The sequence below is a fragment of the Neomonachus schauinslandi genome, chromosome 5 (genome assembly GCF_002201575.2).
Source record: "Neomonachus schauinslandi chromosome 5, ASM220157v2, whole genome shotgun sequence".
Classification (NCBI taxonomy): Eukaryota; Metazoa; Chordata; class Mammalia; order Carnivora; family Phocidae; genus Neomonachus; species Neomonachus schauinslandi.
The window spans coordinates 22,709,714-22,723,291 of NC_058407.1; the positions used below are offsets into that span (position 1 = coordinate 22,709,714).

The following is a 13,578-nucleotide window of genomic DNA, read 5'->3' on the forward strand; positions in this document are numbered from 1 at the left end:
GAGAGGGGCAGAAGGTATATTGGAGCAAATTATAGCAGAGAACTTCCCTAATTTGGGGAAGGAAACAGGCATCAAAATCCAGGAGGCACAGAGAACCCCTCTCAAAATCAATAAAAATAGATCAACACCCCGACATCTAATAGTAAAACTTACGAGTCTCAGAGACAAAGAGAAAATCCTGAAAGCAGCTCGGGAGAAGAGATCTGTGAACTACAATGGTAGAAATATTAGACTGGCAACAGACCTATCCACAGAGACCTGGCAGGCCAGAAAGGACTGGCATGATATATTCAGAGCACTAAACGAGAAAAATATGCAGCCAAGAATACTATATCCAGCTAGGCTGTCATTGAAAATAGGAGAGATAAAAAGCTTCCAGGACAAACAAAAAATAAAGGAATCTGCAAACATGAAAACAGCCCTACAAGAAATATTGAAAGGGGTCCTCTCAGCAAAGAGAGAGCCTAAAAGTAACAGAGACCAGAAAGGAACACAGACAATATACAGTAACAGTCACCTTACAGAAAATACAATGGCACTAAATTCATATCTTTCAATAGTTACCCTGAATGTAAATGGGCTAAATGCCCCAATCAAAAGACACAGGCTATCAGATTGGATTAAAAAACAAGACCCATCGATACGCTACCTGCAAGAGACTCATTTTAGACCCAAAGACACCCCCAGATTGAAAGTGAGGGGGTGGAAAACCATTTACCATGCTAATGGACACCAAAAGAAAGCTGGGGTGGCAATTCTTATATCAGACAAATTAGATTTTAAACCAAAGACTGTAATAAGAAATGAGAAAGGACACTATATCATACTTAAAGGGTCTATCCAACAAGAAGTTCTAACAATTGTAAATATCTATGCCCCTAACATGGGAGCAGTCACTTATATAAGCCAATTAATAACAAAAGCAAAGAAACACATTGAGAACAATACAATAATGGTGGGGGGCTTTAACACCCCCCTCACTGAAAGGGACAGATCATCTAAGCAAAAGATCAACAAGGAAATAAAGACTTTAAATGACACACTGGACCAAATGGACTTCACAGATATATTCAGAACATTCCATCCCAAAGCAACAGAATACACATTCTTCTCTACTGCCCATGGAACATTCTCCAGAATAGATCACATCCTAGGTCACAAATCAGGTTCAACCAGTACCAAAAGATTGGGATCATTCCCTGCAAATTTTCAGATCACAATGCTTTGAAACTAGAACTCAACCACAAGAGGGAAGTCGGAAAGAACTCAAGCACACATCCTACTAAAAAATGAATGGGTCAACCAGGAAATTAAAGAAGAATTTAAAAAATTCATGGAAACAAAGGAAAATGAAAATACAACTGTTCAAAATCTTTGGGATGCAGCAAAGGCAGTCCTAAGAGGAAAGTATATAGCAATACAAGCCTTTCTCAAGAAACAAGAGAGGTCTCAAATACACAACCTAACCCTACACCTAAAGCAGCAGGAAAGAACAGCAAATAAAGCCTAAACCCAGCAGGAGAAGAGAAATAATAAAGATCAGAGCAGAAATCAATGAAATAGAAACCAAAAGAACAGTGGAACAGATCAACAAAACTAGGAGCTGATTCTTTGAAAGAATTAACAAGATTGATAAAACCCTGGCCAGACGTATCAAAAAGAAAAGAGAAATGACCCAAATCAACAAAATCATGAATGAAAGAGGAGAGATCGCAAACACCACCAAAGAAATACAAACAATTATAAGAACATATTATGAGCAACTCTATGCCAGCAAATTAGATAATCTGGAAGAAATGCATGCATTCCTAGATATGTATCAACTACCAAAACTGAACCAGGAAGAAACAGAAAACCTGAACAGACCTATAACCACTAAGGAAATTGAAGCAGTCATCAAAAATCTCCCAAAAAACAAAAGCCCAGGGCCAGATGGCTTCCCAGGGGAATTCTACCAAACATTTAAAGAAGAATTAATACCTATTCTTCTGAAACTGTTCCAAAAAATAGAAATGGAAGGAAAACTTCCAAACTCGTTGTATGAGGCCAGCATTACCTTGATCCCCAAACCAGACAAAGACCCCATCAAAAAGGAGAATTACAGACCAATACCCCTGATGAACATGGATGCAAAATTTCTCACCAAAATACTAGCCAATAGGATCCAACAGTACATTAAAAGGATTATTCACCAAGACCGAGTGGGATTTATCCCTGGGCTGCAAGGTTGGTTCAACATCCGCAAATCAATCAACGTGATACAATACATTAATAAAAGAAAGAACAAGAACCATATGATCCTCTCAATAGATGCAGAAAAAGCATTTGACAAAGTACAGCATCCTTTCTTGATCAAAACTCTTCAGAGTATAGGCATAGAGGGTACATACCTCAATATCATAAAAGCCATCTATGAAAAACCCACAGCGAATATCATTCTCAATGGGGAAAAACTGAGAGCTTTGCCCCTAAGGTCAGGAACACGGCAGGGATGTCCACTATCACCACTGCTATTCAACATAGTACTACATGTCCTAGCCACAGCAATCAGACAACAAAAAGAAATAAAAGGCATCCAAATCAGCAAAGAAGTCAAACTCTCACTCTTTGCAGATGATATGATACTTTATGTGGAAAACCCAAAAGACTCCACCCCAAAACTGCTAGAACTCATACAGGAATTCAGTAAAGTGGCAGGATATAAAATCAATGCACAGAAATCAGTGGCATTTCTATACACCAACAACAAGACAGAAGAAAGAGAAATTAAGGAGTCAATCCCATTTACAATTGCACCCAAAACCATAAGATACCTAGGAATAAATCTAACCAAAGAAGCAAAGAATCTGTACTCACAAAACTATAAAATACTCATGAAAGAAATTGGAAGACATAAAGAAATGGAAAAACATTCCATTCTCATGGATTGGAAGAACAAATATTGTGAAGATGTCAATGCTACCTAGAGCAATCTACACATTCAATGCAATCCCCATCAAAATACCATCCACTTTTTTCAAAGAAATGGAACAAATAATCCTAAAATTTGTATGGAACCAAAAAAGACCCCGAATAGCCAGAGGAATGTTGAAAAAGAAGAGCAAAGCTGGCGGCGTCACAATTCCGGACTTCCAGCTCTATTACAAAGCTGTCATCATCAAGACAGTATGGTACTGGCACAAAAACAGACACATAGATCAGTGGAACAGAATAGAGAGCCCAGAAATGGACCCTCAACTCTATGGTCAACTCATCTTCAACAAAGCAGGAAAGAATGTCCAATGGAAAAAAGAGAGTCTCTTCAACAAATGGTGTTGGGAAAATTGGACAGCCACGTGCAGAAGAATGAAACTGGACCATTTCCTTACACCACACACAAAAATAGACTCCAAATGGATGAAAGACCTAAATGCGAGACAGGAGTCCATCAAAATCCTAGAGGAGAACACAGGCAGCAACCTCTTCGACCTCAGCCGCAGCAACTTCTTCCTAGAAACATCGCCAAAGGCAAGGGAAGCAAGGGCAAAAATGAACTCTTGGGACCTTATCAAGATAAAAAGCTTTTGCACAGCAAAAGAAACAGTCAACAAAACCAAAAGACAACCGACAGAATGGGAGAAGATATTTGCAAATGACATCTCAGATAAAGGGCTAGTATCCAAAATCTATAAAGAACTTCTTAAACTCAACACCCAAAGAACAAATGATCCAATCAAGAAATGGGCAGAAGACATGAACAGACATTTTTCCAAAGAAGACATCCAAATGGAACAGACACATGAAAAAGTGCTCAACATCACTCGGTATCAGGGAAATCCAAATCAAAACCTCAATGAGATATCACCTCACACCAGTCAGAATGGCTAAAATTAACAAGTCAGGAAACGACAGATGTTGGCGGGGATGTGGAGAAAGCGGAACCCTCCTACACTGTTGGTGGGAATGCAAGCTGGTGCAGCCACTCTGGAAAACAGTATGCAGGTTCCTCAAAAAGTTGAAAACAGAGCTACTATACGATCCAGCAATTGCACTACTGGGTATTTACCCCAAAGATACAAATGTAGGGATCCGAAGGGGTACGTGCACCCCAATGTTTATAGCAGCAATGTCCACAATAGCCAAACTGTGGAAAGACCCAAGATGTCCATCGACAGATGAATGGATAAACAAGATGTGGTATATATATACAATGGAATATTATGCAGCCATCAAAAGGAATGAGATCTTGCCATTTGCAACAACGTGGACAGAACTGGAAGGTGTTATGCTGAGTGAAATAAGTCAATCAGAGAAAGACATGTATCATATGACCTCACTGATATGAGGATTCTTAATCTCAGGAAACAAACTGAGGGTTGCTGGAGTGGTGGGGGGTGGGAGGGATGAGGTGGCTGGGTGATAGACATTGGGGAGGGTATGTGCTATGGTGAGCGCTGTGAATTGTGCAAGACTGTTGAATCACAGATCTGTACCTCTGAAACAAGTAATACATTACATGTTAAAAAAAAAAAAAGAAGAAGATAGCAGATGGGGAAGAATGAAGGGGGGAATCGGAGGGGGAGATGAACCATGAGAGACGGCGGACTCTGAAAAACAAACTGAGGGTTCTAGAGGGGAGGGGGGTGGGAGGATGGGTTAGCCTGGTGATGGGTATTAAAGAGGGCACATGTTGAATGGAGCACTGTGTGTCATACACAAACAATGAATCATGGAACACTACATCAAAAACTAATGATGTAATTTATGGTGATTAACATCACATAATTTCAAAAATAAAATAAAATAAAATGGTACAGATGGTTTGGTGGTTCCTCAAAAAAGCTAAATTTAGAATTACCATACGACCCAACAATTCTACCACTTGGTGTGTACACAGAAGATCTGAAAGCAGGAACTCAAACAGATTCCTATACACCATGATCACTATATCATTATTCACAGCAGCCAAAAGGTGAGAACACCCAAGTGTCCATCAACAGATGAATGCATAAAAAAATGTGTTATATCCATATAATGGAATATTATTCGGCCATAAAAAGGAATGAAGTTTTGTACATGCTACAACATGGATGAACCTTGAAAATATTAGGCTAAATGAAATGAGCCAGATACAAAAGGACCAATATTATATGATTCCACTTATATGAAATATCTAGAATAGACAAATTCATAGATTAAAGGTTATTGGGGGGGAGCAGCACCTGGTGGCTCAGGTCATGATCTCAGGGTCTTGGGATCGAGTCCCACCTCTGGCTCCCTGCTCAGCACAGAGTCTGCTTCTCCCTCTCCCTCTGCCCCTTCCCAACCCTGCTCATGTTCTCTCTCTCAAATAATCTTTTTTTGTTTAATAAATAAAGAAATAATTAAAAAATAAAGATTACCAGGGGCTAGAGGCAAAGAGGAATGGGTAGTTATTAGTTTCTGGTTACAGAGTTTCTCTGTGGGGTGATGAAAAGTTTTGGAAATAGTGGTGATAGCTGCACAACATTACGAATATCATTAATATCACTGAATTATACATTTCAAAATAGTTAAAATGATGGGACTCCTGGGTGGCTTAGTCAGTCAAGCATCTGCCTTCGGCTCAGGTCATGATCCCAGGGTCCTGGGATTGAGTCCCATATTGGGCTCCTTGCTCAGCGGGGAGCCTGCTTCTCCCTCTGCCTGCTCTACGTGCTGCTCCTCCTGCTTGCGCTCTCTCTCTAACAAATAAATAAATAATACCTTAAAATAAAAGAGTCCTTATCTTTAAAAAGAATAGTTAAAATGGCAAATTTTACATAGATATACTTTATAACAGAAAAAATTTATTCTTCAAATCTTACAAATTCAATGATTCCTTTTCTGTTCCTACAAATTTTAACAAATTTAAGACAAAAGGAGGTATTTTCAATTTCGTGCTAAAGGTATAAACCCATAAGCACCCAAGATCAAAGGGTCAGAGCAACTAGATCAATAACAATATAAACGGCTCCTCAGTGAGTTTTATATAACTGTATGGTATAATTCAGTCTTTAAAATTGTACTATCGGGTGGCCCAGTCAGTTAAGCGGACAACTTCATCTCAGCTCGAGTCGTAAACTCAGGGTCGTGAGTTCAAGCCGTGCATTGGGCAACCATGCTCTATGCTAGGCATGGAACCTACTTTAAAAGAAAAAAAATACACACACACACACACACACACACACACACGATCTCAGGGGATTTAAAGAGCTCTCAAGAGACTCAGGCCTCTTCCTAGGCCAGTGCTCTCACCAAGGAGAAGGCCATGTTCAGTTCAAGCACAAAGACAGTGAAGCCCAATGGCAAGAAGCCGGATGAGCTTTAATCTGGCATCTCCCAGGCTCTCCTTGAGCTGGAGATGAACTCAGACCTCAAAGCCCAGCTATGGGTGCTGAATATAACAGCAACCAAGGAAACTGAAGTGGGTGGTGGTCAGAGAGCTATTATCATCTTTGTTCCTATTTCTCAACTGAAATTTTTCCAGGAAATCCAAGTCTGGCTAGTCCAAGAATTGGAGAAAAAGTTGAGTGGGAAGCCCATTGTCTTTACAGCTCAGAGGAGAATTCTACCTAAGCCAACTCGAAAAAGCCATACAAAAAATAAGTAAAAGTGCCCCAGGAGCCACACTTTGACAACCCATTGAATGACGCAATCCTGGAGGACTTGGTTTTCCCAAGCAAAATTGTGGGCAAGAGAATCCATGTGAAACTGGATAGCAGCTGACTCATAAAAGTTCACTTGGGTAAAGCATAGCAGAACAACATGGAGCATAAGGATGAAACTTCTCTGGTGCCCATAAGAAGCTCACAGGCAAGGATGCTAACTTTGAGTTCCCAGAGTTTCAGTTGTAAACAAAAATGATTAAATAAAACATTCATGGCGTGCCTGGGTGGCTCAGTCATTAAGCGTCTGCCTTCAGCTCAGGTCATGATCCCAGGATCCTGGGATCGAGCCCCAGGTCAGGCTCCCTGCTCTGGGGGAAGACTGCTTCTCCCTCTCCCACTCTCCCTGTTTGTGTCCCCTCTCTGGCTGTCTCTCTCTCTGTCAAATAAATAAAATCTTAAATAAATAAATAAATAAATGAATAAACATTCACAGTAAAAAATAAATAAATAAAATAAATAAAATTGTAATATTTTGGGTGTGGAGAACAGGAAGAAGTTGGTAAAAAGATACGAACTTTCAGTTAGAAGGTGAATGAGGTCTGAGGATCTAACATATAACATGGTGACTATACTTGATAATACTGTATTGTATAAGTGAAATTAAGAGAGTACAAATTAAATATTCTCACAAAAAAGATAAGTACGTGAGGTGACAAATGTGTTATTTAACTCCATATGGGGGGAATGCTTTCACAATGCATACAAATATTAATTCATCATGTTGTATACTTTAAACATCTTAAACAATTTTGTCAACTGTACCTCAGTAAAGCTGAAAATAAAATAAAACTGTAATATCTCTTATTCAAGTCTTTTAAAATTACTATTTGAATGGAATGTCACTGAGTCATAGAATACCTACCTTTCCAAATCCATGTTATAATGTGGGACAAATTATTTGGCTGCTCTGAACCTCAGTTGCCTCATTATTAGCAGAGGGCTATTGCAATCTGCTGTGTCCCTTGGATAGTTATATTAAAAGAAATAATATGTGAGAGCACTGTGAATACTACAAATGTAAGCTATTATTAGATTTGAAAAAAAAAGGAAAGCATTTTTTTGTCATTCACTATTTTTACATATTGTCCTCCTACAGAATTCTTACAATAGTCTCCAGTTGTTGACAAATATTTCTATCACAGTCACGAAATCCTAATAAATTTCAGGGGTAAGAAAGCACTTTGAAAATCATCTAAACCAATGTATTCAAAATTGTAAAAAAAAAAAAAAAAGTGATGTAGAAAATAGTCCATGTTTTCAATAAATCTGAGAAATACTGGATTAACCAACATAAATTATTTCTGTATTACAGAACTTCTGGAGGCCTTAAGTATGTTAGTATACACTGAGTAACTCTAATGGGGGAAAGCAATACATAACATTTCCCAAACCTGTGTGACCACAGAGACTTTTCCTCACAAAGCCTACTGACATTCCTGGAACACAGTTCTGAGAACTATGAAGTTAGGGAGCCTGCCCAAAATCACACAGCTATACTTTCATTATATCAATAAACAATAAAATTATATCAATTTTACAATGCAAAATCAGTTGACATTTTCATTTTCTTTAAATCAGGCTAATTTTGGCTTGTTAAAATACTGATACTTACAAAGATTTTATTTTTTGCTGCCACCATTATCCTAGCACCATCAGCAGACCATGAACAGCATTTCACGATCACTTCCATATCCTCTTGAGGCTCCTCTGAATTTAGGAAGAACTGCTTCACATTAATGCTTTTCCTCTCGTTTGCTGATTTCACATCCCAAAGCTTCAGATTGAAAAATTAAAAAAATGTTTGTTTTAATCTCAAATCACACCTCTAGAATTCCACCTGGATTAAATGCAAATATTCACTTTTTCTAATGAACTGTTTTCACTTATGCATGACTTTAAAAATTAAGTACTCCAGCTTCATTCAGCACCTTCCTAAAAAGAAAAAAAAAAACAAGAAGCACTGCCTGAAATGCAAAATGCAGAATGTGAAACTAAATAAAATGTTAAAAACTCCTTGCATGGTGTGCAGCATGCTAAAGATTAAGTGTTGACAGTAAGATGAGACTAGAAGAAAGGTGAGAAGGCTCACAACTTGCATCTGCTGCCCTCTGCCGTGCCAGGCATGAAGTTCCCATCTACTATATGCACAGCCCGGACAACACACAGGGCCCAGGCTAAGCCGAGTTAAACACAGCAGAGCATCCAGGGACATAAGGAAGTCTCTGAAAATAGAAAACAAAGAATATACTGAAAGGAAGCAAGACACCTTGTGTGTTTGGTGGGGCCAGACAGAGCTCTAAAACAACTGGATCCTGAGGAATGGGATATAAAAGACTCTAAATCTCACTTACTAGGAGAGCCACCCGAAGAGCACAAAAGAAACAGGCCTTCAAGAAGACCCATCTTCACTCCCCTGGGCCTTGAGCAGCATCCCAGCTTCAAAGAGTGATAATGGCTGCCATGCCCAGACCAAGGGTTGGCCAACGACATGGACAAAAAAAAAAGAAAGAAAGAAAGAAAAGGAAAGGAAAAAAAAAAGCTGCTTCTTAGGTTTTAACTCAGCTTCCAAAGCACAGTTCCAACGTAAAACCAGATTTCTGACCAGGCACATTTTTTTTTTTTAAAGATTTTATTTATTTATTTGACAGAGAGAGACATAGCGAGAGCAGGAACACAAGCAGGGGGAGTGGGAGAGGAAGAAGCAGGCTTCCTGCAGAGCAGGGAGCCAGAAGTGGGACTCGATCCCAGGACCCTGGGATCATGACCTGAGCCGAAGGCAGATGCTTAACAACTGAGCCACCCAGGCGCCCGACCAGGCAAATTTTTAAATCTCTCTCAAGTTTAGAGACATATTATATACACTAAGGAATACAGCCAATACCAAAACCTTTCCCCTTGCAACAAAACTGGATGAAGCAAGAGATATCAGATACTAAAACAGCCTTTCTTGATACTTAAAGAGAGAGGGAAAAAACCCTACATATAAATGCCAGAAGCTTCAGTCACATCAACTAAACATGAGAAATCATACTGTTTCTCTCTTAATATAAAAAACAAAGAAACCACTGTCTAGATTTAAGAAAGGAAAAAAAAAAAAAAAACTAACACAACCCAATTTCATTACATCTGTCTAAACTACATTTCTGCATCTGGACCTGACTTCAGCTCCTATCCAATGAGTGATGAAATTCCATGTATTAAGGGACCAAGTAAATACAACATTTGATTTTGAGTAAGTCACTACACTGTATCAAGGCCCATGGGCACCCTGGCCCTTGTGTGTTTAAATGGTAATTTTTAAATAAAACCCACATTTTGAAATGGTTTATCAACAGGGCCTGAAAAACATGCTGATCAACATGATACCCTGCAAAATGCTTAGAAGATTACAGAGCCATTTGGGGCAGGAAATAATTTTACAGTTCTTCATCCTCTCAGAAGGCAAAAGCTTTAGAAGACTTTGACCTTGAAATGCTGTTATCCAACCTCATTTTGCAGGACCTCTGCTTACTACCTTTCAGTGTATCAGCACGAACCAGCTAATGATACTGGCTTAACAGCACTGTGGGAAAGCCGCCACAAAAATGGCAGTTCTCACCAAGAGTGCACTACTGTCTCCCCCCTGCTGCCAGTGCTCTGTGCTCTACAACCACATTTTGCTACTCACACATGAAGTCAAAATCCTGTCCCTGAAGACTTTTTAACATTTTTTTCTTTTGAGTTTGGAGAAGTCTTTTTTTTTTTTTTTTTAAAGATTTTATTTATTTATTTGAGAGAGAGAGAGAATGAGAGACAGAGAGCATGAGAGGGAGGAGGGTCAGAGGGAGAAGCAGACTCCCCGCCGAGCAGGGACCCTGATGCGGGACTCGATCCCGGGACTCCAGGATCATGACCCGAGCCGAAGGCAGTCGCTTAACCAACTGAGCCACCCAGGCGCCCTGAGTTTGGAGAAGTCTTAATCTGATTTGAAGGGGCACAGCAAAGGTTTATCATCTTGAACACATTAACAACTGTACTAGTCACTTTGAGACTATATAAATAAATCAGGTATAGATAGCTCTCTCAAAGAGTTTACAGGTCAATAAAGGAGATAAGACAAGCCATAAGTGACCCTAAGACAAGGTACATCAGATGTGTCATATGAGAGGGCTGATCTTCATGGTGTCCACCTCTGCAAAAACTGTTCTCTCAAGCCCACAGCAAAATGAGGTTGGATAAGAGCCTACCGTACACCAACTTAGGACAACAGAATTTCAACACTAGAAAGACAAAGGCCTAGATTCTAGGCTAAAAGGTCGGCATAAGCTAAAGTACAAAAGGAGAAAGCAAAGACAATAAAAAGGGAGAAGAGGCTGCAGTTTGGGTGCAGCATCAGGTGCCTGCCTGAACACATCCTGGACACAGCCCTCACCTGTTCTAAGGGCACCCTTTTACCATGTCCATAGCCTCTCTCTCCAACTGGATTCTGAACAACTTCAGGCCAGGAATTAATTGTTTGGTGTTTTGTTTTGTTTTAGTATTTAAAACCCAAATGCCAGTGTCTGGCACATAGTAAGTATTTAATAAATAATCAAAAAGCACATTTATAATACATTTATTAAAGGTATTAAAATTCAAATGTATTAAATTACATTTTAAGTGAAAAGACATTTATGATGGTAAACTCCTAATGTCAGACTCTTCTCATGTTTCAAGCACAGGTGAGTAGAAACAAAGTGTTACTGAAGGAAATAGGGTTCAGGTTCAAGATGCAGATAGAACGCACAAACATTCATCTTCACACCCTCCCAAAATCCATGTAAAAAGCAAGAGTAAAGAGAATTCTCCATACGCGTAGTTCACAAGGCAAAGGAGAAAGGAGGAAGAGATAACAACAACAAAACTGTAAAGGCTAAAAAAAAGCAGAAAGATAAGCAATAAGGAGACTCCTAAAAACTGCATCCTGAGTCCACCAGGGGGAACGCCAAGAAGCAGCCCAATTCATAATAAAACTCCTAAAAGGCTAAGGAAGTGTTGCACCAGGTACCCTCTGATAAGGGTGGGGAAATCCATTGAAATCCCCTTCCCAATTATGTAATCCAGGTTGTTGTATCCCTACTCTAGCTGAAGAATAGAGGGTTTTTCTACACCTGGCACAGTTGACAGCAGAGTCACCATTCTGAAAATAGGGAAATTAAGAGAGAGTCTATATCCCAAATGTTGAGATCTCTACCTAAACATCTTCTTGCTAACCAGACTTATACCCTACAGGTAAGAAACTGAAGATTTTTCTCTGAATATCCAACAAGATCAAGACAAAAGATCTAAGGAGTCTGGCATTAGGAGTTTACTATCAAAAATGGCAAGCAGATAACCCCACAGAGAAACTCACAATAAGCAAGCTCACAATTCCCTATCAGCTTTTTGGTGCTGCACTCTTAAATATGAGCAGGATATATATCTAATACATACACAGATCTTCCTCAACTTACCATAGGGCCCAATAACCCCATCATAAGTTGAAAATGTATTTAATAACGTTACCTACGGAACATCATAGCTTAGCCTTAGCTACCTTAAACGTGCTCGGAACACTTACATTAGCCTATAGCTGGGCAACATCATCTAACAAAGCCTATTTTATAATAAAGTGTTGAATATCTCATGTAATTTATTAAATACTGTACAAAAAGTGAAAAACAGAATGGTACTATAGATACAAACAGGTTGCAAGTGTATCAGTTGTTCACCCTCCTGACTGCATAGCTGACTGGGGGCTACAGCTCACTGCCACTGCCCAATATCACAAGTGAGGATCATACTACATATCACTATCCAGGGGAAAGATTAAAATTCAAAATCTGAAGTACAGTTTCTCCTGAATGTGTATCACTTTTGCACCATCATAAAGTTGAAAACTCCTAAGTCAAACCATTTTAAGTCAGAAACCATCTGTAGATATATCCAAGATCAGATAGCTAAGCTCTATCTTTAAAATGCAGACAGAAACCAAAACCAACAGAGAAAACAGCAATTATACATGAATATGAATTTTTTTAAAAGAAACTATTAACATTCACAAAAAGATAAAAGATATTAAATCCATGAAACAAAAATAGGAAAAAGGAAACTGATCATAAGAATGGGTACTTAAAAACATGACAAGAGAAATTAAAAATCCAACAGAAGGATTAGAAAGTAAAGCTAGAAAATAAAGCTAAAGAAATCTTCCAGAAAAGAGGGCAAATGAACAAAGAGAAGGAGGGAAAATAATAACCAATAAAACAAACAGAAATTCGAGAAAGAAAAGGTAGAGAAGAATAAATTAAAAAATTATAGGAAGCCTATAGAACTGAAGTATTTGAATTTCCAAATTGAAAGAAGCCACCGAGGGGCAACTAGGTGGCTCAGTCAGTTGAACGTCCAACTCTTGGTTTTGGCTCAGTTCATGATCTTGCGGTTGTGGGATCGAGCCCCAAGTCGGACTCTGTGCTCAGTGCAGAGTCGGCTTCAGATTCTCTCTCCCTCTCACTCACTCTGTCTCAAATAAAGAAAGAAGAAAAGAAAGAAAAGAGAAAAGAAGAGAAAAAGAGAGAGAGAGGGAAGGAAGGAAGCAGGAAGGCAAGCAAGCAGGCACCAAGTGCCAAGCACAGTAAATGAAGACAAACCCACACCAAGGCACATTATCATGAAATTTTTAAAAAGAAAAAATACTGGAGATAAAGAGAAGAACTTAACCTGAGCTGCTTTCAGGATTTTCTCTTTGTCTCTGAGACTCGTAAGTTTTACTATTAGATGTCGGGGTGTTGACCTATTTTTATTGATTTTGAGAGGGGTTCTCTGTGCCTCCTGGATTTTGATGCCCGTTTCCTTTCCCAAATTAAGGAAGTTCTCTGCTATAATTTGCTCCAATATACCTTCTGCCCCTCTC

At 39.1% G+C, this 13,578-nt stretch overlaps 1 protein-coding gene and 1 pseudogene across 4 annotated transcripts in view; one reads left to right on the forward strand and one right to left on the reverse strand.

Moving 5' to 3' along the window:
• Nucleotides 1–13,578, reverse strand: part of APAF1 (apoptotic peptidase activating factor 1) — an 86,809-nt gene that overhangs the window by 30,430 nt on the left and 42,801 nt on the right. For 3 of the 4 annotated variants that reach the window (XM_021687546.1, XM_044914729.1, XM_044914728.1), the window contains one exon: nt 8,281–8,442. The exons of the other annotated variant lie outside the window; for it this stretch is intronic. In XM_021687546.1, coding sequence (XP_021543221.1) covers nt 8,281–8,442 — 162 coding nt within the window. The remainder of the gene's footprint in view (nt 1–8,280; nt 8,443–13,578) is intronic. 4 annotated transcript variants of the gene reach the window in all.
• On the forward strand, nt 6,269–6,854 carry LOC110578033 (annotated as a pseudogene).